Source organism: Poeciliopsis prolifica, unplaced genomic scaffold (assembly GCF_027474105.1).
Source record: "Poeciliopsis prolifica strain line A6 unplaced genomic scaffold, Auburn_PproV2 SCAFFOLD016, whole genome shotgun sequence".
Lineage (NCBI taxonomy): Eukaryota > Metazoa > Chordata > Actinopteri > Cyprinodontiformes > Poeciliidae > Poeciliopsis > Poeciliopsis prolifica.
Genome location: NW_026562391.1, coordinates 11,368,084 through 11,392,029, shown reverse-complemented (window position 1 = coordinate 11,392,029; position 23,946 = coordinate 11,368,084). Strand labels below are relative to the sequence as shown.

At 36.5% G+C, this 23,946-nt stretch overlaps 1 protein-coding gene across 1 annotated transcript in view; it reads left to right on the top strand.

Moving 5' to 3' along the window:
* Positions 1-19,342, top strand: part of ctnna2 (catenin (cadherin-associated protein), alpha 2) — a 287,097-nt gene extending 267,755 nt beyond the window's left edge. Inside the window, exons 15-18 of the mRNA XM_055040841.1 lie at positions 2,211-2,392; positions 4,415-4,520; positions 15,450-15,584; positions 18,261-19,342. Of these exons, the coding sequence (XP_054896816.1) occupies positions 2,211-2,392; positions 4,415-4,520; positions 15,450-15,584; positions 18,261-18,548 (711 nt within the window). The 3' untranslated portion in view covers positions 18,549-19,342. The remainder of the gene's footprint in view (positions 1-2,210; positions 2,393-4,414; positions 4,521-15,449; positions 15,585-18,260) is intronic.
* Positions 19,343-23,946: the final 4,604 nt, after the last annotated feature.

Genomic DNA, 23,946 nt, shown 5'->3' with positions numbered 1-23,946 from the left:
CTAAAGCATGTAGAACTCTTTTTGCTGCATAAAATTAAGCGGCTGTGGAAGAAATTTTAAGTGCATGTATTACACTTAAAGAATATTTTAGTGTTCGTTAGTAACTCAATTAAGGAAATGAAGGTTACACATTTTTCTAACCCTGTCTCAATGAGCAGATGTAAAAGTAAATTTTTATTCCACATTATCACGGGTATCAGTACTATGCATACTGTACTTACTGCTTTAACATATTTATTATCTTCAATTGAGAGCTGTGAATATTTTTTTTCTGTCCTTTTTTGTTGATTATTTACCTTAAAAAATTTAAAATCTGTCTGACAAACAAATTTCAGTTAAATTAGCTATATTCTCTATTTTGAGAATACAACATATTCTCAAAATAGAGAACTTTACCACAAAGTCCTAACTTAGGGATAAAGTTAGGACTTTTCAAATGATGAATGAAATGGCAGATATGGTCAAAATGAGTAAATTACAAAAAAATAGCAAAGCAGAAGATTCATCTTGACCAATCTATACCTTTCCCAGCTATAGAAAAATTCCAATTGAAAAGCAATGGAGGGACAACCATTACTGCATGAAACTGTTACTTGTTTCTTTTTCCTAATATATACTGTTCATAAAAAAAACAACTTGAATGTAAATGACTTAAGGGGTTTTTCTAATTACTGCGTTAATCTACAGCAGGGTATTTAATATGTAAAGCACTTCTATATATTAGATGTTCAGTTATTGATTAAATGAATAAGAGTAGTGCTGGCCTAGATCCCCAAATTCACAACAAATTGAAGCAACTCATGCACAAGCCCCTCAGTGGTAATATGTGCTGCCTTGCTAAAAATCTAATATGTGTTTTAAATAGTTCCTTCCTTGCTGTGCAGTCTAAATACATATTAACTTGGTATTTGTTTTAAATGCAAGCAGTGTTTTCACCCCCCATGCTGTTTAATGGGATTTGTCTCCATGCTGTTGTTTGTGTGTCCTGGCACGAGCAGCAGTGGAAATCTACACTGAGCTTGAGGGGGCTACTTTAGCTTGTTTGTTTATTCCAGGCATTTTTTTTTCTTTTCAACTAACCACCATGAATGCACTGCCGCCCTCGGAGCGCGATCAGAAGGCCTAAACTCATCGACGCATCCGTTAGCCGCTGACGAGAAAGCTGGGCCTCTACGCCTTTCTATTTATGCCTGTAATTTCAATTTTCTGTTTCCCATTGTGGCTCTCCCTCAGTATTTTCTCTGAAAAAATTTTAGGGGGACAAATAAGCCACATTTTTATTTTATTTTTGTTCATTTTCCTCCTGACACGTCTACCAGGGGACACAAGCAAAGTGACGCAGATCTCACTGTACCCTCCACCTCCACTCCCCACACACCAACTAGTTTGTGAGAGAGTCAGGAAGTGAAAGGGATGAGGAGGACTTGGGTTTTTATAACAAGAAAAAAATGACAGTTCTTTGGAGGACAGTGAATTATAGGTGAGGTTAAAAAACTAATAGTGACTTTTCTGTTTTTTCTACTGTACTCGTTTTCAATCTTTGCCTCTGGAGTCAATATAATCGACCTAATGGAGACCAGGTTACTCTTCCTTCCACCTCACCTCGCTGACATAATGTTGAAGAAATGCATTATTCATTCTCTGGTCTTAGAGGCAAGGTAATTATACATTTATCTTCCAAATAATACTAGGTCCTAACTGTGCCTGTGACCTCGCCACAAGATTTATGCCATTTTGGACCTGCCCCCAAAGGCTGCTAAGAGAGGAAATGTATTTTCACAGCCGGGAAAAAAACTATGAAGACAAAAATGGATTTGCTTTTATGGGTATGAGATGTCAAGGGTTTTGAAAAGGTCCCATCATTAAATACAAAGTCAAGAACTTTATTTGAAAGTGTTCTTAAAGGGCAAGATGACAGAATTAATGTTCAAGTTTGTAGTTATGCAGTTTCTTAAAGTTTAAAAAAAAAGGGTGCTTTCGTTCTCCTTTTATCTTCTGCAGTAGGCACTTCTACTTACCTAATCCCTCTACTTCTTCAACATTTTCTTCATTTTCTATTCTTCCCTCTTTTCTAGTCTTATCTCTTCCTCAATTCCTGTCTCTTATATTCCTTCTCCTGAGTCATATTACCAATTTATTCTTCTAAGCTTTACCTTTCCGGCATCTCCTGTACCACCTCTGATGCTTTTGTTTTTCTATGTTGCCTGCAGGCCATCATGGCACAGCTTCCCCAGGAGGAGAAGGCAAAAATTGCTGAGCAGGTAGAGAGCTTCAGACAAGAGAAGTGCAAGCTAGATGCAGAAGTGGCCAAATGGGACGACAATGGCAACGACATCATTGTGCTCGCAAAACAGATGTGTATGATCATGATGGAAATGACTGACTTCACCAGGTAAAATCACCACCTAAAATGTCATTACAAAACATGCAATAATTGTGTGTACTTTTAATCATCTCCATTAAAGTCCTGTTATGACACAATGACAAGAAAAAGCATCTCTTTGAAAGAAAGCCATCGGAAGTCATGTTTGCAGTTTGCGACAAGCCATGAAGCAAACTTACAGATAAGAATACAGAGTTTCAGTCAACATGCAAAATCCAGTGTGACAAACATATAAAATCGTTCACCCTAAATTCACTATTCCCACAGTAAAGCAAGGTAGTGCCTCTGTCAAGATGTGGGGATGCTTTTCTTCAGATTTTCAGATTTTTTCTTCAGATTAGTCAGACTTTGCTATTCTTTTACATAAGAATAGCTGAAAATGACAGCATCAATTTGGGTACTTCCCCCGAAACAGTCTCATGCTTGCTGACCCAGTTCATTGATTTGTGATCCCTTACAGTTAAAAGACATGGGATAAAACAGAAACAAGTCACTAATTACAGATCAGAGCAGTGATTCGTCATGAATGTCTGTGCCTGTGGTGCTATGACTGCACCATTAATACTTGATGTTGACCACACTCACACTGGCACACGCAACACAGATTAGCTTATGACTGAATATCAATCACACGTAAATTTCCTTAGTGGTCACAACTAAACAGTGACATAATACGAAGCGGTAATGTCAATGCTAGTAGCATCAATGCTGCTGTCTCAATGTAGCATTGATCTAGTAACATGGCCAGGACATCATTATTAACACACAAAACTAAAGCCTAAAATAATAAAATAAGCTTTGTTGTATTTAGGATTATTAGCAACTAGCCACTTTCTTGGTAACCCGCGGATTCACTAAAGTGATTAGCCGGAAGTCATGACCTTGTTTAACAGTTCCACAGCAAGTACAGTGATCTAATAGATAAGAAAACATTATAGGTAATAGAGAAAATTGAACAGACTGAAAAATATAATCTCAAAAAAATATAAAGATATTTATGCAGTACCAGGAGAGATTTTTTTTTTGCACTCATCGACACTCAGAAAAACCAAAAAGGGCTAAAAAGTGGATTTTGTATGATACAATCCCTTTAAAACACAATCTAAAAAATTGCCTTGCGTCAAGCGCCCTTTATTAGAATAAATTTATATAAAATGCAGTGCAGTCATTTGTCTGACTTTGTGTAATTTCTTTTCTGTAATGCAAATGTTCTGTGAATTGCTGATGCAGCTATCAGCACTGTTGTCTGGTTTCAAGAAAGTTATAGGTGCAAGTATGCATAACTTCTCTACTGACACCTATTTCCCCACTACTGCACAGTCCACAAACCTGTTAGATAGTTGGTCTCTCTAAATTTCCCTCAGGAGTGAGCATGTATGCATGGTTGTTTGAGTTGTGTCTCTTTGTGATGCTCCGCAATGAAGTGACATTTCTAGGGTATACCCCAACCTCTTGTCACCTCTCATTTATTCTGGCTCAGACAATTTTTACAGATTCCCTTACGGTGTATTATCATAGTCTGATACTAATGACTATACAATAAATTATACAACCCTAATCAACAATTTAGGTTGGGAAATTTGTGTACAAAGGTGTATATTTCTGAAATCTAGCTATTAAAATGAAAGCTAGTTTTAAAAAAAATGCCATTGAAAGACGGGAGAAGGCAAAAATGTCACTCTCCTGGCGAAACTCGTAAAGGCCCCCAAAAACTTAAACTACATTTATCATTTACCCTGTGCTTTACAATTATGCACTGCTTTGTGTTGGTCTATCACAATACATTTCTCAAGTGCCTAGAAGTTTGTTGTATTGTGACAAGGGTTATAGTTTTCTTTACAAAGCACTGCCTATTTCAGACTTACATATTTTAATTCTTTTTTTTTTTTCCTGCATGAAAAATATATATTTTTCTGTTTTTGGTGGATTTCATCTCTTGTGTTAGTGGTGCCATACTCAGTCTTAAAGTCTTTTATTATCAATGGCTTTAATTCTTCTCTTGCTGTCCTTTACCTCTTTTCCTTCTCACAGAGGAAAAGGCCCCCTGAAGAACTCCTCAGATGTGATCAACGCAGCGAAGAAGATTGCAGAAGCCGGTTCCAGGATGGACAAATTGTCTCGCGCTGTTGCAGATCAGGTAGCTCCATAACTTAGTTTGTGTCTGTCACTATCACTCTTTGTCTTAATGCATTCCTGGGGGTGTGAGTGTGTACCTGGTGGAGTCCAGGCAGCTGACAGGAGAGCAAATTTTTAATTTAGAGTAAGTGGGCATAGCCAATGGAAATCTTTACTGTGAGAGTTGATGAGCGTAGCTAGAGTGGTAGAGCTGTGCTGCTGGATGACTTTGTCTCCCAATGGAGCCCACACAGAGAGAGCAAGACAGCAGAACCAAGTTGTGTCTCTAATATAATTAGCTTCCAGCCGAGGTGATGCATTCATTATCAGATGAGTACCTCTCTAAAACATGCTGACAGACCATTTTCAATATCTAATCAATCAGTTCTGGGCTGAGGGACGATGGGAGTGAAAAGAAATAGGTGTTTATGCAGTGTAGGTGTATGTACACATAATGAACTGGGAGGTATTTCAAACCTCTCCCTCCAGGTAATGCATAATGTTCTTTTTCATTTCATCTGCCTCTAATAGGAAGTACCGATACCTTGGCCTCCAAACCCACCGATATGCTGAGACCGCCTGTCGTCTTTGTAATTGCAACTGCTGTTGGCTTGCAAAGCCTTGAAATAATTACTATTGGTTTCAATATCACTTGCTGAGCTTCTATGCAGCAGTGTTGAGAAGAAGAAATGTTTGACCAAAATCATCTTTTAGAATTGAAATGATGGCACGCAATATTGCAACCACTGCAGTCATGATGAAATCTATGATTTCTGATCACAAATCCTTTGTTGACTAATTATATTCTAGGTCACCCTCTCTGTCATCTGCCTTCTTAATTTGCTTTGGAAAATAACCATATTCTTGTGGGCAGTCAAATGAAAAAAAGTAGGCTGATTATTCAATCTCCGTTTAATTATTTTGTAGCTTTCTTGACATCTTAAAGACCGTTCAGTTGATAAAAAGGCCAGTGATCTGATTTTTTTAATTAGAAGCGTTCTACAGTGTTTATTTCAGTGCTTTTAGTAAACCAAAAAACGGTATTTTAATTTTTTTTTTTTTTTTTGGGTGTGATTTGAGACCTTTAATTAAAAAAAAACTCATGTTCACACCAAAAGATATACTTTTTCTTAGAAGGTAACTTTTTAAGAGTAATTGAAGTTATTTGTTATCTGAAGCAATCTTTCCCATTTGTCTACACCAATTTGTCAAAGCAAGAACCTCTAAATAAATGGCTCCTTAATGATTTGTTTGTCAAAACCTTTATTTAAGAATTACCCCTGACAGTCACAGGTATATTATTTTCACGTTTGGAAACCCAGTCCCAGTTAATGGAGTCAGTGGAGTGTACCAACATATGCTTGTGACGTTATAGACCGATGTACACTCATTTTTTTTATTTTATTAGCTACATCTTGCTAGTACTGTGTTCTGTCCCTTTTTACTCTACGAGGTTGAAAACAAAATGGATGCATTTTATAGGTTTGCATTAGTATAAAGAAATTCCAAAATTAATTCTCTGTCAAACACTGGGATGAGCAACGCATACAGTACATGAGTGTGATTGACAGAGCTAAGACCCTCCTCCTGGCTCTTATTGTTTGTTTCTAGTTAGCAGTGAGAGAGATGGGAGAAGGCAGAGGCAGATTATCTGTCTCATACCAAACTGTCACTATTACATACTGCATCTTTCAGTCCAACCCTAGCCATAAGTACTTACTAAGAATTTAGGAGTGAAGTCAGAAATATAACATATTAGTTGTAGTAAAGCGTAGTGTAGGATGAAGCAGGATGCATCTATGACCACTCCCATAATATCAGACAAATCAAAAATTGCACTTGACCTTTGCTTTTATCACATATACTCAGGGATTTAGATCTGATTTTAGACGAGCAAAAAAAAAAAGAGAAAAGATGTTTGTCTCTAAATATGTTGGAATACATGATTTTATTCTACCAGTATCTCCACATTTTGTACTCCCTCTGTTATTGTGACAGTATGTGACTTACCAGAAATATACCAGCAAGTCTTCAGCTGCTGGCATACTGTGAAGTGTCTGCTAGTTGTTGGAGCTGTAGAGTATGCAAAGCGTTCAGCGGGACATGAGGCAACTGCAGTCAGTGCTGACACTGTTCAGCTCCAGTCACACCATCCTCAACATATTGCACTACACAATCTGACTCTAAATTCTGCTTTACTACACTCCCTTCTATGTATTAATGATCACCAACAGGGATATGTTTTTCTGCTTGTCTCGGATGTAACCGCACTTGTTTCTACTTGACGTCACACCTGTTGTTTAGCCCACACTTTGTAATAAATAGGAATAAGAAGCTTCAACTATTTTGTTTGTGAGTGTATTTACTTGTTGGCTTGTGGACTGCCAAATGACAATCAGTGTTTAACAAGACTTGAGTGGGAGGGAATGCTGCACGCCATGAGGCAAATCACTTGAAGAACCTGTGTCGGAAATGCACAGTTTGCTGTAATAAAGAGGCCAGGTGGCTTGCCATTTTTGATTCTCACTTTAACATTTCTTAGCCCAGTCCATGCTGAATATGCAAAGCCTTCTGTCACACTTCTAGAGAAATTAGCGCTTTCTGCTGGACATAGTGGAATATAAGGGCGTTTTATTTTCAGCATGTGTTGACTCTCTCAAACATTCGCCATGACATCCAGACAATAGTGGCCAGAGACTAGTTACATTTACTCCGTTACATTTACTTGGGTAGATTTTTGATAAAGATATACACTGAGTTTTGAGTTTTACTTTTTACTTTTACTTGAGTTACATTACTGTGAAGTCCCGCTACTCTTACTTGTATGTAATTTCTGTCTACTCTAGCCACAGTGAGTAACTTTATTGAATGAAGAGGATCAAGCATGTTTTGATCAGCCACCCATATTTTTTTAAAAGTGAGACTTCTCCTTTGTATACAAACCTCATCATTTTAATGTTATTTTCTATCTCCGGAGCCTGCTGTGCCATCTTTAGGTCAAGTAAATATAAAGTCAAACATGTATATTATCAATGAGGGTATATAACCGTTGCTGTAAGTATTGGTTTCACTGGTTTTACTTTGAAAATAATTGATTCAGAAAAAAGTTTGAATTGTTTTTCACAGTAATGTGTCTATTTAAGATTTGCAAATAAGTTTATATTTTGTCCATCTAATTACATAATTTGGGAATATTAAATCATATGTTATGATATCAAAACACTCAGGTACTGAGCACTGGAGTGACCTTTTCACCAAATACTTTTTACTCTTCTACAACTTTTTACTTCAGGAAATATTTGTTGAAGTTCTGGTGCTTTAACTTGAGTACAAATTCTGGCTACTCTCCCCATCCATGCAAGCAGAACAAAAATGCATACCTTATTAAAACCAAAGACATCAGTCTTATGCTTTATCACATCATAAAAAGCATGCAACGCAAGCAGATAACATTGATTCCTTGTTCTTGTGCATAAAGAAGACAAGTATTTTGCATTTGCACATTCTTGTAGGTGGGGTTGTTGAAAACACTGCAGTTTCACAGTATGTAGAAATATCTTTCCGCTACTCCATGTAAGTGGTAAACCTTGTCAGTCCTATTGATGAGCACAAGAAGCCAACAATACAATTCAGCATAGAATGACAAGAGGGCAGCAAGCTCTTTCATAGTCATTTAAATGTTGTACTTGACTTTGACAAAAAGGCTTTTGGGAACCTCAGTCCCACAATGTCTTTTTCCCCCCCATTTTCTATGCTTCTTTCTTCTATCTCAAGCACTGACAGCGTAAATAATGCTAAATGTCACATGTTCTTTCATCACAGTGAAAAACTTGACATCTTACTTTGTAAAATTGTTTGAGTTCTGTCTCATTTATATTTTCTGCTTTGCCTCAACATAGTAAAGTAGCAAAAAATATACGACGATGACTGGATGTAGGCCTGTATACCTCCACCTTGTTCTTAGGTTTTCTTCAGTGACAGACAGCTGCATCCTAAATGAACAATGGAGTGTTATCATCAAATCCCAGTAACTTTAAGACTATAAAATCATTGCTCCCAACAAACTCAGTGTTTACATATTTGCACAATTTTATTAATTTTGAATAACACTTCTACTGCAGTCTCCACATCTCTGTTGTTGCACAGCAATAAATGCTGCATTAAATGCTGTGCAACCCAACATAAAGTATCATAAGTATTTGCTGCCAAACATCTTCAGTTTTCTTTGGCAGAAACTTTGGATGTCCCTGAAATTCATCGAGAGGAGCAGAGGACATATCTCTGAAATCAGATGTATTCCTCTCTTGTCTGCTTCAACAATGGTGCCAAATCTTTGTGAAATGTTCTCTTCTGCAATCTCAGTGGGTGTCATTCAGCTGATTACTATGTAGGGCAAAGAGTTTGATTCATATCACTTTGAGACTGAAAGCATCAGTAACCCCCTGTGGCCTTTACGGGGGGTGAGGGCTGAGAAAGGGTCTAGGGGAACGTAGTGATTGACAATCAGGGAACATCCAGTTTTTTGGGTTGTCATTTATTCTATTTTACTATGAAAAATGATTTAACACTTTACACCAAATATTTCAGAGCAAATCTTTAGTGTAGGATTCAATAATTTAAACCAATTAATTTAATTAATTCAGTATATGGTAAGGTAGATATTGAAGCCTTTCAGAGAACTATTCAAATGTAATAAAACAACAACATTGTAACTGACAAATGTGCAAATTTTTACATTTTTCATGGCTGATGAACATGAGTGCTCCATTTGTTGACAAAAAAACTTTATTTTATTGAAATATGTGGGGTGCTTTTCATGTGCAAAGGTGTATATTGCATGTCTGCTGGTATGAATGGTGCATATTTCAGTGCTATATTATGCCTGTACATATTACATACATGGTGGTATCACCAACTAGTGTTTTTTTTAATTATTATTTTAAAGAACTGTTATCTCATGGTGAACATCTAATTGTCTATGCACAGTGTATAAGACCCAAGTGAAGAAATAAATATTTGATGAATTAAAGTGAATGTAGGTTAGACTGCTATCAGTTGGAGCCACTTAAATCTTCATTCAGTGCACACAGAATGACAGTAAAACAAAGCAATAAACGATTTTATGTAATTTTCTGTGATATTTGTGTTAACATATATACATTTTAAAATACATGTCTTGTACATGGTCGATGTATTTTATACAATGCTGATGTAGCAGTTTCAAAACAATCCTTGGCACTTTGGGTTTGCTGAAAAGTAAACAGCATGTGGTACATCAGAAAGGTGAAGCGCTACTTACCTAAAGCAGAGTCTCCTTCCAAAATAGATGAAAGGCAAGGCAGATACACAGTCGTGGGATTGGGTGTTGGTATGAATAAACATCCAAGTAATCAATTTTCTTTTTTCTTTTTCATTTAAGTATCTTCTTATTTAACTTGCAGCTTGAGCTCTGAGTACAATTAAGAAATCTTTTGAAGTCATGTAAAGTAATCATTTATCTGACTAAAAAAGCATACAGTCAAACATCAGGATGATTCATCATTTGTCACATAAAATTCAGGACTCCACATGCATAGTTCTTTCGGCTTGCTGACACCAGTGAACTCTCGTGTGATGTGATGTTCTGTGTAAATAAAAGACTCTTTGGTAAAAACACAAAGCACAGTTTAACAGGCACTGCTGGTTGTTAGCAGACTAAGAACAAGATAAGTGTAGCATTGAACATTGCTTCTGCTGAGTCAATGTATCTAGGCTCGGATATATCAGGTTGTCAGAATATTGAGACTCTTTGTTCTTTGTATAGCTTATGTCATGAAGTTATGAGCAACGTTTAAATAGTAACTTGTCCATATTTTTCCTTTAACGTGTTGACATATGTCAGCCTGTCAGACTAGATCCAAGAGATAGGAGTTCAAAAGCAGCTTGAGGAAGTCTGCAAAACTAGGAGAATGCATTTAATTTCTGCGTGATCCTTTCAGGATCTATGGCATATGATGAATAATAGCAAAAAAAAAAAAAATATATATATATATATATATATATATATATATATATATATATATATATATATATATATATATATATATATATATATATATATATATATATATATTACCATTTCATTCCACTTAAGTTATGAAATCAGCAGTTCTGACTCCTGTAGAAATACAGTATGGAAGATGGTGGAAGACGATCTCAGGTTTTTACTTTTTTTTTGTTATTGTTGTTGTAAACTTGATTTAGAAAAAAATATGTTTAACATACAGCTTTATAAAAAAAAAGAAAGTACACCCTCTTTTGATTCTTCATATGTATTTTGTGTGCGTCTAGGAAATATACCTTTTAGTTGTAATTTTAGTATTCATAGCTCGACGAGCAGAACGGTAATCTAAGCACCCTGTTAATCAAAAAGTAGTTTTCAAGTGTCCTGGGTATTAATCCTTTTTGCCATATTGCTCTGCATATCAATACAAACAACTTGCCAATATTAATTAGCTCATTAGTCAGGTTATCTGGATAAAGATATTCAACCTGTGCCTGTTGTTCACTATATTGCATTTCCTGCTCTTGAAAAATACTGTATTTATTACTGTGAAAGGATACACTCCTAATGGTCTTGAAATGGCCTTATTACTGTCTCAGATTTATGGGCAGAAATAATAGCTTTCCACAATATTGATTCGAACCTGCCGAAAATCAGTTATTTAAGTGCTTTTGATTAGTCACAACTAGTTGCTTTTAATCATTATTCTTGTGCAGTAAGTCCTCTTTGTTCACACACTGCTTCTGCCTTTTATTTTAATTTTCTGCCTTTTACTTTCATTTTTCTAAATAAAAAGTCTCATAAGTAATATGTAATGTGTTCCTGTTCCTCTGAGGTTACAGTTCCCTAATGTTAAACCCTGCTAAAAGCCAAAGCCTTGTCTTTTTACATAAGAACTTAAAAATAAAAGAGGGCCTACTTTGTGACAGCTTTCCATTAGAGGGCATGTATCACTGTGTGTATCTGTATGTGTCTGTCACTGTGTTGTCCATATGTCATTCATCAGTTCTTTTGAATGTCTTTTTTTTTCTTTCATTAGATATTTATTGAAAGCTACAAAAAAGTCATGAACAAAGATAAGAAAGAACATATTCCATGGCTGCAGTTTACAAAGTGAAAGCTTTATGAAAAAGCCAGTATGAGGCAGAACACTAAAGTTTTTTCTTTTAAAGGATTTGCTAAATATCCATGATTAATTCTTTTTCTTAATTTAGGCATAACCAAAAGACAAATTACTGTTTCACAAAACAGGAACCACAGAGGCATTTACAGTCAGAGAGAATATTCACAGGGTCGAACCAAGTCAGGCGGTAAAGCAAGGAGTGTTTTCTGACTAGTCAGTAATGAATTCTGCTTCACTGTGTCAGACAAGGAGGGGAAATGTAAGAGCTTCAATGAGCCCAGCAAAGTAATAGGCCATACAATTTATTTACATCAACAGGGAATCAGTGATAGCAGTGGACTATTAGTCACCCATACAGTAGGAAACAATCCTGTCATGTCTGCATCAAACGTGCCTGAGGCAGTGCTGTGCCTGTATGCGTGCGCCTGGGCCTGAAGTGTTGTTAGTGGTGATGCTGGCCAGGAGTGGCGATGCAGTGATAATGCCCAGCGAGAAACATCTCCCCTCAAGATCCCCACCGCACCCCAGTCCTCACCAGCTGCTGAATGAGTTAGCAGCTTCAGATCAGAGTCACTTAATGTGAGGCCAGTGGCATCTTTGTTCTTCTTTACAGGATTTTCAAAGTACCAATTTAGTAAATCGTTAATCTGGAGCATGCAGATTTAAAACAGTTGGTTCTTCTGGCAGAGCACAGAGCAGTCTTTTGTTTGTAAAAATGCTCGAGCAGAACTCCTCCAGTGGCATAAATTTTGCAACACCTGGTTGAAATTCTGTTTAAATGTTTATTTTCTTATTTAAAAAAGGAATTTATTTACTTGCATTTATAATACAATTTTAATAGTTTGTTCAATAATCTTAAGTGGTTAAATGTGAATTCTGCAGAATGTGACATTTTTTAATCCAAATAATTGATTAATTCAGTTAATCAATTAATTGAATCAATAGATTCAATCAATAGATTAATCAGTTACTAAAATAATCAATAGTTGCAGCCCAAGATACTCTACCATTACACATTTACCAGCAACTTTATCAGATAGATCTGGGTTTTACTGGGTTAAACTGCTTCTTCCTGTAGAACAGCCTTATTTTTTTGTGCCATATGTTCAATCAAACATTTGGTGAAACCTTATTGGCTGCACATTTCTCATATCACACCCTAAAAGTGTTCTGTTGGGTTGATCATCTAAAAATCTTTTTTTATGACTTGGTACATATCTTTCTGGAAATATTTATCAGAAGATGGGTAATACATGTTGATTTCAATAATGTTTAAAGTCTTTTAACAATGAGGCCGCTGAATATACTATATATCGATCACTTTACAAAAACTGTAGAAAAACTAAAAACGTAAAGTATTTATGGTAGCAAGCTGCTCCGTCTGTGAAAGTTGGACTATTTTTGACCCATATCTGAAGAAAGGAAGCACAATAAACTGATTGATGCGCTAAAAACTTTGCAATCTGTTTGATTGTTAGGCAACATGTTTCTAGGTGACACTGGTGTTGTATTCTTTATTAAAGTTTGTGGTTGTTATTTGTTTTACAGATGGTTTGACTTCAACAAAAGGCATGTCAGATAAACCAGCTTTTGGTTTCCAAAGAGGACATATGTACGATCTCCGGACTAGCTAACAATGCTAATGTTAGCAACCAACCAACTGTTGTACGAGTTCCCAGCTGAAAATAGAAACTAATAAAAATGCTCAGAGGTGTATGCAGCATAGAATACATGAAAAAGAACATGGAAGAGAACAATAGTAGAATCCAGCAGTAACTGAAAGAAAACTAAGAGCCTAAATGCTGCGGAGTGTGATTGCTGGATTGAGAACTGATTGGAAAAAGGGTACGGCTTTGAGGAGAGGACAGGCTGAAGTGAGAAAGAGAGAGATTGTAAGAAAGAAGCGGGGAGGGGAATAAATAAATAATCTAACGGAGATGGAAAAATAAACTAAATAGAAAAAAATGACTTACCAAAATAAACAATAGTTAAAAGAGCCTGAGATTTGAAACGAAAACAGAAAACTAATAAGTCAAAATGCAAATAAAATGTAGGAAGCAAAAAACTCAAACAACCCAATTGGACATAAGTTTCCTTTACTCAGCTAACTGGAGTAACATCTGGTCTTTATAGGTTTGATGCTTTGTGCATTCAGAGAGGTATTCTGCGTAACTTAAAATAAGCAGTTAAGTGATCTGCTGCCATTGTGCATCACCCAGTCTCCCGATTCTCTTTTGACCTCTGACCACCCAGTCTCCCGATTCTCTTTTGACCTCTGACCTCTCTGCTGTTTTCACTCTCAGAAATGGTACCAACTATATAATTTTGTTGTTTTTCTTTTGGACCATTTGTAAACCAGACAAATAATTTTCTGTGTAAATCTCAGTAGATCGGCAGTTTCTGTAACACTTAGATCAGTCCAACAACAACTATGCCACATTCAGTCCATTTATCCCCTCTCTTTCCTGTTCAGTTGCTTCAGTAGTTTTAACTTAAGCAAATCGCCTCCTCTGTGTCTAGATACACTAAATGCATTATAATTATCCAGATTCACTATTGCTGTTGAACAATTAAAGAGGTGTACCTAATAATTTGGTCATTGAGTGGACATTTGTGGGTTTAAGATTTAAGCATGTCACCAAACAACAGAAAAAGTGTTTTAGACTGGATTTCTAACCATTCGAGAAAAGCTCCTCCAGTCAGTTAATACTATTTGTTTTAATATGAAAGGGCTTTTGTCAGAAGAAATGAAAGGATCTGCGTGGCAAAGACTTCCTCAAGTCCTTAAGGAGGTACAGTATGTGCCTATTAGAGATGTTTAACTTGCCACCTCCTTCTCCCTCAGGCCAGAAGTCAGGTAAATGAGTTGTGCATTTCACTATGCAGGTTTGCTGAATGTCCCAGTTTGGACCGTTTAATATTAATGGTTAAAAAAAAAAAAAAGGTGTTTCACAAAATGATGCTCGCAGTGTTTAAGCAGCTGATGCAGAGTTCTTTACCCACTGAGAGCTTAGTGGGCCATGGCTAGCTTCTGGAAGGCCTCCAGATGGAATTACGAGGGCAAACTGTGTGATAGCAGGACAACCAATGAGGCTGTCCTTGTATTGCACGCTGGTCCATTTGCTGCACCGTATGACTAGTTTTTTTTTTTTGTTGCTGCTGAAGTAGCACAAGGGACAAAAGGACCAGGTCAGGACGTCTGATTCCTTTAAAGCGATGAGGGCAAATGAGTATGGAAAAAGAAGAAATCAAGTGAACAAGCTATTGCCCTGTGCAAAGAAGTTGTAGAGTAGTTTTCATCCCAGAATGTGTGAAGCCTGCTGTTTTCCCTCTCATTCTGCACTAAAATAACCCTGACTTCAATCACAAGCATTTCCCATATAGCAATCCAATTTGGCAGAGCTTGAGTCGTGAATTTTGTTTTAGGGGGAAAAAATCTACTTTTTAGAATTATGCAAGTGTTCTTTAATAGGCAGAGGGATTTTTGCAACAGTGTATTGAAGCCATTGACCTTTTCTCCTGCCAATTTTGTTTTTGAGTGGATTGAGACAATGGAATCTTTTCAGCAGTGTTTTTTCACTGTATACCATTGACATGGCACTTTCAGTCAAGATTCAACCAAAAGGCTTTAATTTATGAATCCAGACACTGTGTTCCTCATACATCATTACACTTCAAATTTTCTGTTCTTCTCTTTTGCTGTTAGGCAATAAGAGCATAAATCCTTTTTTATTTGATATTCATGTTTTTAAACAATCCTTTTTTCTTCCCCCATTACAATTTAGTGCCCTGACTCAGCCTGCAAGCAGGATCTGCTGGCCTACCTGCAAAGAATCGCCCTGTACTGTCATCAGCTCAACATCTGTAGCAAGGTGAAGGCCGAGGTGCAGAATCTGGGCGGAGAGCTCATTGTTTCCGGGGTAAGTTTGTCATTTGAAAACAGCACATGTTCTTCATCCCTGATGTCCCAGACAGGATTTCATGACCAAACCACTTAATTTGGCCCTACAGTAGACTATTAAAGCTTTTTTTACTTGAGGTCACAATGAGATGACAGGTTAAAGAATTATGCAGAATGATGTGAATGCAAAATAATAATTATTATTATTACTTTAAAAAACACAAGTATCAAGTAAAAAAGATCTCCAGACAGTTTTATAGTCATTATTGATGCAGTCAGAGTTAATTCATTCATGAAATCCTACCTTTTTAAAGTTAACACAGTTAGCTCAAGTGAATATTTCATTAGATGAATCCTTTGATTATGGTTATGCACCACAGCCCTGTTTGCTACACCCACATAAAGAAGATTGTTCTTTTTAAATGTTGGGGTTTTGTTACCACCAGAGTGAATCCAATAAAATGTCAATTTGAAACAAAGGGCACAGTAAAGACAGATACTGTAAGTTTTAGTAAGATGACAGTGCCACAGCTCGTCATAAGGTTAGCTCGGGTTTTAATCTTTAGAGAAGGTGTCAGTCTTTGTAACTTTTTACCAAGTAGAGTTTTACTTTACCCTTTGAAATGTTACCACCCTGCGTGATGCAAAGAGAATGGTTGCTACTTGATATTACATTAATCTGAAGTGTTCATGTTGTTTCTCTATGCGTTGAATATTAATTGGAGAAATACATTTCTAATCAATCAATTCAGTCTGTTTGCTTAGCAGTTCTAATTATACAATGTGTGGAAATTAAAAATGCACCATAATGGATTTATTGTGCATTTCACAGCTTTCCACTTTAGTAAAAGGTGCCTTCATTTAATAATTATATGAATGTCCTAATTCAACGTGCTTCATACATTGGTTAGGAAAACAAATCATTTTATAGGAGATTTCAATCTCATCATTGTGACTAGCATGTCTTCCAGATGCTGATTGATTGATTGATCCATCTCTGCCTGTTCATTAACAAACATCTTAAACTTAGCTATTTTATCAATTAAGTCGCTTATTGCCCCAAAAGTCAAAAAAATACATTCAACTGATTAATTTTTAGAATTTTATTGGCTTTACTTTCTGTTTTGATATGTTTTAAAATTTTATAATAAATATATTTGAAAATATGTATAAAATCTTTAAAAATTTCAACTACTGTCCTTCTTAGACACAACACTTTCCGTCAGACATTTTTATTTATATAATTATGCTTAGATTTTCTTTTTTAATAAAAAAAATAAAATAATAATTTCAAACTTTTCCTTTACTTGTTTACTTGATGAAAAGTTGATAAATGATATATAGTTGGACTAAATATTCAAAAAAGATAAATCACTGGAAATATATCATATATAATATATAATATCTTTTACAACCTTCCTTTTCCAGAGATTCCTGGAACTGTTGTTTTGATTCAGCAGCCCAGTTTTATGTGTATTTCATCATCCTGGATAATATTTTCAGGTTTAAATGAATTCTTGACACGTTATTATTTAACTTAGGACATGATAGTGTCACCACCTCTAAGTTATTCTTGTGGTTTGATGCCTTATTGTTATCATTTTGACTAAAGGTTTGTTGAAGTATAGTTTGGTTTGGTTTAAGTTAAAGGTGCTGATTTTAGAGAGGGACTCCTTTATAAGATATCAGTACAAGATAATATTCTTTACAAATAAAAACATCCCTTTTCTGATCTTTTTTTTTAATTCCTTTTTGGATAAAGAAATTACAAATGATAGAATTTTTTTAAACACTTGGTTTTATCTCAATCATTTCTTCCAGAAGTTCACCTGGTTTCAAAGTCCAAATAACTGTAAGCTGTAAAACCTGTTTGTAAAACAAGAGAGCAGGACATGAGCTTGATGACATCACTCTGAAGCCCTCGCAGTGCATAGCTGCAAAAATCTCAGATTTCCGGAAAACTAAATCTTCATAAACAGCAAATTCAATTATTCAACATAACTGATTTATCACCCAGCCCTAGTTTGAACTAATTATCTTTAATGTGCTCTAATTCACAAATTTGCTTTAAGACATTTTTTGCTGTCTAAATCCTTAATCATCCTTCTCTTATCTGCATTTTCATACAGTCATTTCTACACAGATGAAGACAATAATAAACTGGGCATTTTCATTTTATTTTCCCATTTACATTATGTTGCTTGCCCATTTAAAGTTCAACTTGACTTCTTTTATTATTAATACTTTAACTTCCAATGCATGTTTAGTTGATTCTCCATAATTTCTCTGCTTTCTCATAGCTTTTCTTCACATTTGATATGCAAGTCCTGCTGAGATTTTAACCTTTTCATGGTGGCCAGCTGGAATCCACACTCATTAAATTGAAACAGTTGACTCATCTCAGTGGGATGTAGGAGGGGCCCCTTGGCCGCCGACCCTTAAATGTCAGGCAAACAAAACAGAAGTAGACAGAGGTAGGCCTGACCCTTGCGTCTGCTCATTAAGAAATACTAAAATAAGTAGCCAAATAGCGAGGACCATATTTTTTTACCCATCTTAATTGCTAGATGCATCAGAGACTCCAAAAGGTACCTCACATAGCTTCTTGCTGAAGCCAAAGCCAAGAAAGCAATTGCTCTTCTCCCCCATTTCACACATTGACGTTTTGTCATATGTTTTATTCTCCCTCCTGTAGTTGGATAGTGCCACCTCTCTGATCCAGGCAGCCAAGAACCTCATGAATGCTGTGGTGCTGACTGTAAAGGCATCCTATGTAGCCTCCACCAAATACCAGAAGGTTTATGGCACAGCCGCGGTTAACTCACCGGTGGTCTCCTGGCGCATGAAGGCTCCGGAGAAGAAGCCTTTGGTCAAACGGGAGAAACCAGAGGAATGCCAGACGCGCGTGCGACGAGGCTCCCAGAAGAAACACATATCCCCTGTCCAGGCCCTCAGTGAATTCAAGGCCATGGACTCCTTCTAAAATAAAATAATAAAAAAAAAAATCAAAAAACAAAACACGATGGCATAAGTTGTTAAAAAAAGTCCCTTTTCACAATGTATTAATCTACTTCTATTTGCTGTGTGTGCTTGGTGACACCACAGGAGAACTGCAGTACATATTTAACTGCCTTTACTCGGCTAACACTGTGGTCTTCATGGCTCACAGAACACCAACACACCCGATAGTATTTATTGATCTTATTGTAGCTTAATGTGAGAGCCAAATTGTGACAAACTACTTTTGAAAACTGGGACTTAATATTTATCAAAAGAGGAAAAGGGGCAAATAAAAAAAAAAAGTGTCAGTCGATATTCTAGCTATATCATTAATGTGCTGCAGACTGGCTGCTTGTGAACACACTAAAAGTGAATGGAAACTGAATGAGTAGAGGAATCATTCTATGCTGAATAAATTGGTGGTTTGACTCCTCTTGATTTTTATTTTTTTCTTGCAATCTGAATGCTAACCTGTAGTTTTAGGAATATCCTATGTTAAAAATCCTGGGAAGCATCAGGATCCGAATAGTTTCCTTCCTCATAATGACAATAATCCACATGGTGTTTTCTTTTTTCTACCAAAGCACATTCATGGGCCAATGTATTCCCTCTTTAAATCTCTTTTATTTATAGATTTCATCACTAACTATGATGAGCTTGTTTGGAAGTTGTGTAGCGTATCATTTAGACAGAGAGGATTGATTAGTTGTGGTTTGCTCTGAGAATAGCATACAGTAACTTTATATTCACCCTTCTCTAATAAATTCCTTAACTTGACCCTCTACGTTTCCTGTGTTGTTTTTACGAGCATGTATAAATAATTGCTCCTCACTGTGGGGGAGTCAGAAAGTAGACATTCACAAAGAAATCCAACACCCAGTTGCATTTATTCTTGCTTAAGTTTGAAGTTCTTCGCAGAAAATGCAGGAGTGACCAAAGAAATACAGCTGAACATCTTTTTTTTTTTTTTTTTTTGTAGTTTAATTAGCAGAGAGATCAGGTTCGTTCCTGAACTGACAATGCACTCCCTGTCGTTTGGCTGGAGGAATTATGTCGTAATGGTTTTTCTAATTTAATAAGTGGTGCTGCAATATTCAAGATAATGGACTGAATCAAAATGTTGCAATGTCTCCACTTTTCTTATCTTGCACTAATATTTCTACGAGCTTTCAGCTGACGGTATTTTTTTTTTCCATGACAATTGCACAACATAAATAGTTCCAGTCATTCAGAATCCAAGGCTATTTCGTCCAGCAGTTATCTGCACAAATAAATAGGGATGAAATTTATCCTAAAAATGTGCTTTATATCTCAGTTAAAAGTGAAAAATTGTCAGCCCAGGGAGTTCCTTTCTGGAAAGGGCCAATTGTAATGAACAAATCTGTCTCTGTCTCATGTTCAAAATTAGAAAAGGTTGAAACTAACTTGCAGTCAAAACAAATACTCTACTAATTCAACTGTAGGAGTATCTCAGTTGGTAGACATTTTAGTTAATTTAAAGGATCAAGCATAATCTTCAGAGATTTAAAGACTTATATTGAGAAAGTCTTTAAATGCAAAAATGCTTTTGAAACGGTGTCAAAGGTCAACTTTCCTTCTTCATTGTGACTAAAGGTGTTAATATTTTGAGATGTTTCCATCAGTTCTCCTAAACAAATGGCTTTTTCTGTCAACATCATAAATGGATGACTTCACACAGAGATTCCCAGATGGCAAAACTTTAACTTCTTTTATTTCAAAAAGGTCAAAGTTCTCCTTGAACTTTTCTTTTGCAAAGCAAAACATACTTTCATCCAGACATTAACATTTCTCTTATTGTTTGTTTTTTTTTTTTTTGTTGCCATCGACACAACATCCACTGACCTTGGCTCTTTCTTTGATATCTACAAGGACGATAAACAACCTGACATTTCCTTCTCGTTGTGGTTTAAGCTTTGGGTTTTCACCGCAGAGCTTTCCTGCAGAAATTTGTGAACTGCCATCTATTCAATGAACTCCTAGAAACTGAGGTTTCTGCTGAAAACACCTTTCAGTCATGACACATCTACACTTAAGCTTCTGCAAACTGGATTTCTTTGTACTAAAACATCAGCTGGAGAATAATTTTTTTCTTTTTATTAATTAATTATGATTTATTCATTTAAGGGTCTTAGCATTTCATGTGTCAAACTAATGCAAAGGGGTAAGTAATTGTGAAAGTGGAGAAGAAAACCTACATAGTTTTCAAATATTTTACCAATAAAGTCAGATGTGCAGTTGTGTCCATCCCACTTTACTGTGACCTGCTGTAACAAATGAAACAAGACTCTACTTATGTTTTGCAGGCCAATAAATGAAAAGCAAATGCTCGCATATCAATATCTAAGAAACTAAACATTTACTTTAAAAAGCGTAAACTATACTATCTTTGCTTCTAAACATTTCGCTCAACTTTTATATTCAGTGGTGGATATAAATTCAAACTTTTATGATCAGTAAAGTTTGAGAAAGTTGAACTACAGAGTTCTCAGGCGTAAAAGCCCGTATTGACCAATGAAGCCAATATCAATTTGGCTTAAGCCCACTGAGTGTCACAGGCTTGAACAGAAAGTTGGGGAAAAGGGACCAACAAAATGAGCTGAGTGATCAGCAGTCAGAAAGGGAACAACATAACGTTATGATCTTATGGTGACGACGTCAGTCCCTTTAAGGCCGTAAGATCAGTGTAGGGACAACCAACGTGGAGTGTTGCAGAGCTTGTCTGATTCTTGGCATGCCGCTGGGGCCTGGCAGCAAACTCGCTTCACGGTGAGTGATTTCAGCGAATTGGGTCGTTTTAAGAGTCGGCACAGTGCTTTCCTTTTACATAGCGGAGTCGCGAGTCCCCGAAGGCCTCGCAGCTTCACTCTGCTGTTAAAAAACGGAGAACAAATCAGCTAATTGCCACGCACGACCTTGATCCTCTCGCAAATCAAAATCATCGACGAGCTGAGCTGTCCCAATAATGGTTCACGCAACACTAGTTTAGATTATTCTGCAATTCAGCCTCTGATAATAAATGAGGTTCTTTATGTTTCCACATTGTAGTGCTAATGACCATTAAACACAGCATGCATTAGGCATCTGTGCATCACAAGAGTACCCTCTATTTAGGAAACAGGGCCACAGGGGAAAAGTAGTAACACAATCCAGTTAATGGAGGGATTAATTCCTGGCTGTGGTGCCGTCTCCACTAAAATAATCCCTGTGTGTATCCATCTCCACAATCCAAATAACACAAACCACGACGGCTGACAGCCTGCTCTCTGAAAATTAAAAAGAAAATAGAAAGAAATAATTAAAAGGACATAATGATGTTAGCAGAAACACCAACGCGACGTGGGATTTTAACTACTTTGATTTGTTAGATGTCTAAGCGGGATGTGGTGTATTGAAGGGATTAAAACCAAGTTCTAATCTAGTTAAACAGACCGCCCTCAGAGCAGACACAAAAATAGATGGAGAGGAAAATGACTGCCCGGGCCTCAGAGGGAGAATGTTGATGAACAGCCCACAACCAGCTGCTGCAATATGTTATGCTGCCTTTCGTGCCACCGTGTCAGAGGCCTTGTGACATCGCACACTTTGCCATCTGCACATATTGACATCAGCGCTCTGAGGGACCTCTCTTATGGTTGCAGAAAGAAACCGTGTCACAGTTGCATGCCCCTCTGTACCCAATCAGCACGGTTTAAAGAGATATAAAAGGTTATCAATGGAACATCATTCTTGCTCTCTGAAGTATGCATGGCTCTAGACGTAAGAAGTATTTTCTGTTTTACTTGGATTCCCTTATCTTTACACAGACACCAGTGATATCAACAATACATATTTCAGAGCGGATGATTGTATTCCGCCTGACTTCCCCTGACATATTACTGCTACAGATTCATGGTCGACACTTTCGTGGAGATATAAAATGAAGCCGCAGATTTCTACCTTCCTAATTTATTCATACGTTTACATCTTTAGATTTTCTTTCTGCCAAAGGTCACACCGGATTCACAATCTTATTTCCTTTAACAAATCACCAAGTGGAAATGTTCTTGAGAATTCATGGTCCCCTCTGAAAGTTGTGCTGTTTTGCAAAAGTGTGTTTTAAAGCTCAGTGCCAGAAAACCATTTTTCATGCTTCCTCGATTCTAACTCCAATGACGGGTCTTCAGAGGTCAAGTGGACTCAGGTCTTCAGCATGGCTGCCCAGATTCACTCTCCGCCTGTCATACTCAGTCCGTTTTCACATTTCACACATCTTTTAGTGATGACATTAAATGTATGCATGATTGATGTACACATTCAATTTCGACACAGATTTTGGTTAATATGTTGGGACACTGACATCAATATTCAGTACCAAAAAAGTTTTAAACCACACATACTTTCTCTATTCTTTGCTCCAAGGCTGCAACCTTCTAGTTTAAAGTGGACCAAATAAAAATTTAACCAGTTTTTCTAAAGGTCCTTCTTTTTTTTTCTTTTTTCTTTTTCATCGTACGGTTCTTCACCTGTTTTCTGTCTGTTTCTTTGTAAGACAAATTGTAAAGTGGATAAGGTGCAAACAAAAGCAAAAAAAAAATCCGTTCAAAACAAGCTGTAAACACTCCTGCAATCCCTTGTTGATATTGTAGGACAATAATGCCACCAAGGTAAAATGACTGAAGATAAATGCTTCAATCAGTTCAACTCTGACTGAAGTGGAGGTAAAATATTCCGCTGAGAACATTTTACTCTTAAAGATGATACATTATCAACCCTTGTTGCTCTCTTGTCCAAAGATAACACTTATAGTGCTGTAAAAAAGAATGTCTCCTCACCGATTCTTGCTTTAAACTAAAAAAAAAAAAATAGATAAAACAAATGTTATCAGTCAAAATGACTTAAATGAACAAAAAAGCAACTTTCACATGAAAACCAACCATACTTTGCAACAAACAGCAATTGCCCCTGCACCTAATTACATTTGCCCTCCTTGTTAGATGAATTGAGTTCTGCAGTGGTTCAAAAGTTTTTTTGTTTTTTTGTTGTTGTTCTTGGTGCACTCATGTGAGTTGAATAACAAACAACAAACATAAACACAAAATTTTTGCGCGGCACTGCATGTTTTTTGCACCGCCCTCGGTAATTTTGATGTGAATCCTCACACATTGCAAAAACAACTACAATTTACAACCTTTTCATAGGATATAAAGAATCTTGCCTGTTTGTGTCCCTCATTTATCAGTAGTGGTGACCTCATCCTTCCATCATGGAGTCCAATTTGTTTCATGGTGCAGGTTGAAACCAGCACTCCAGATTAATCCCTGTCAAACTCAAGCCCTGCAGATGCTGTGCTTTTGGTTCACAATCTGTATTAATCTTCCCCA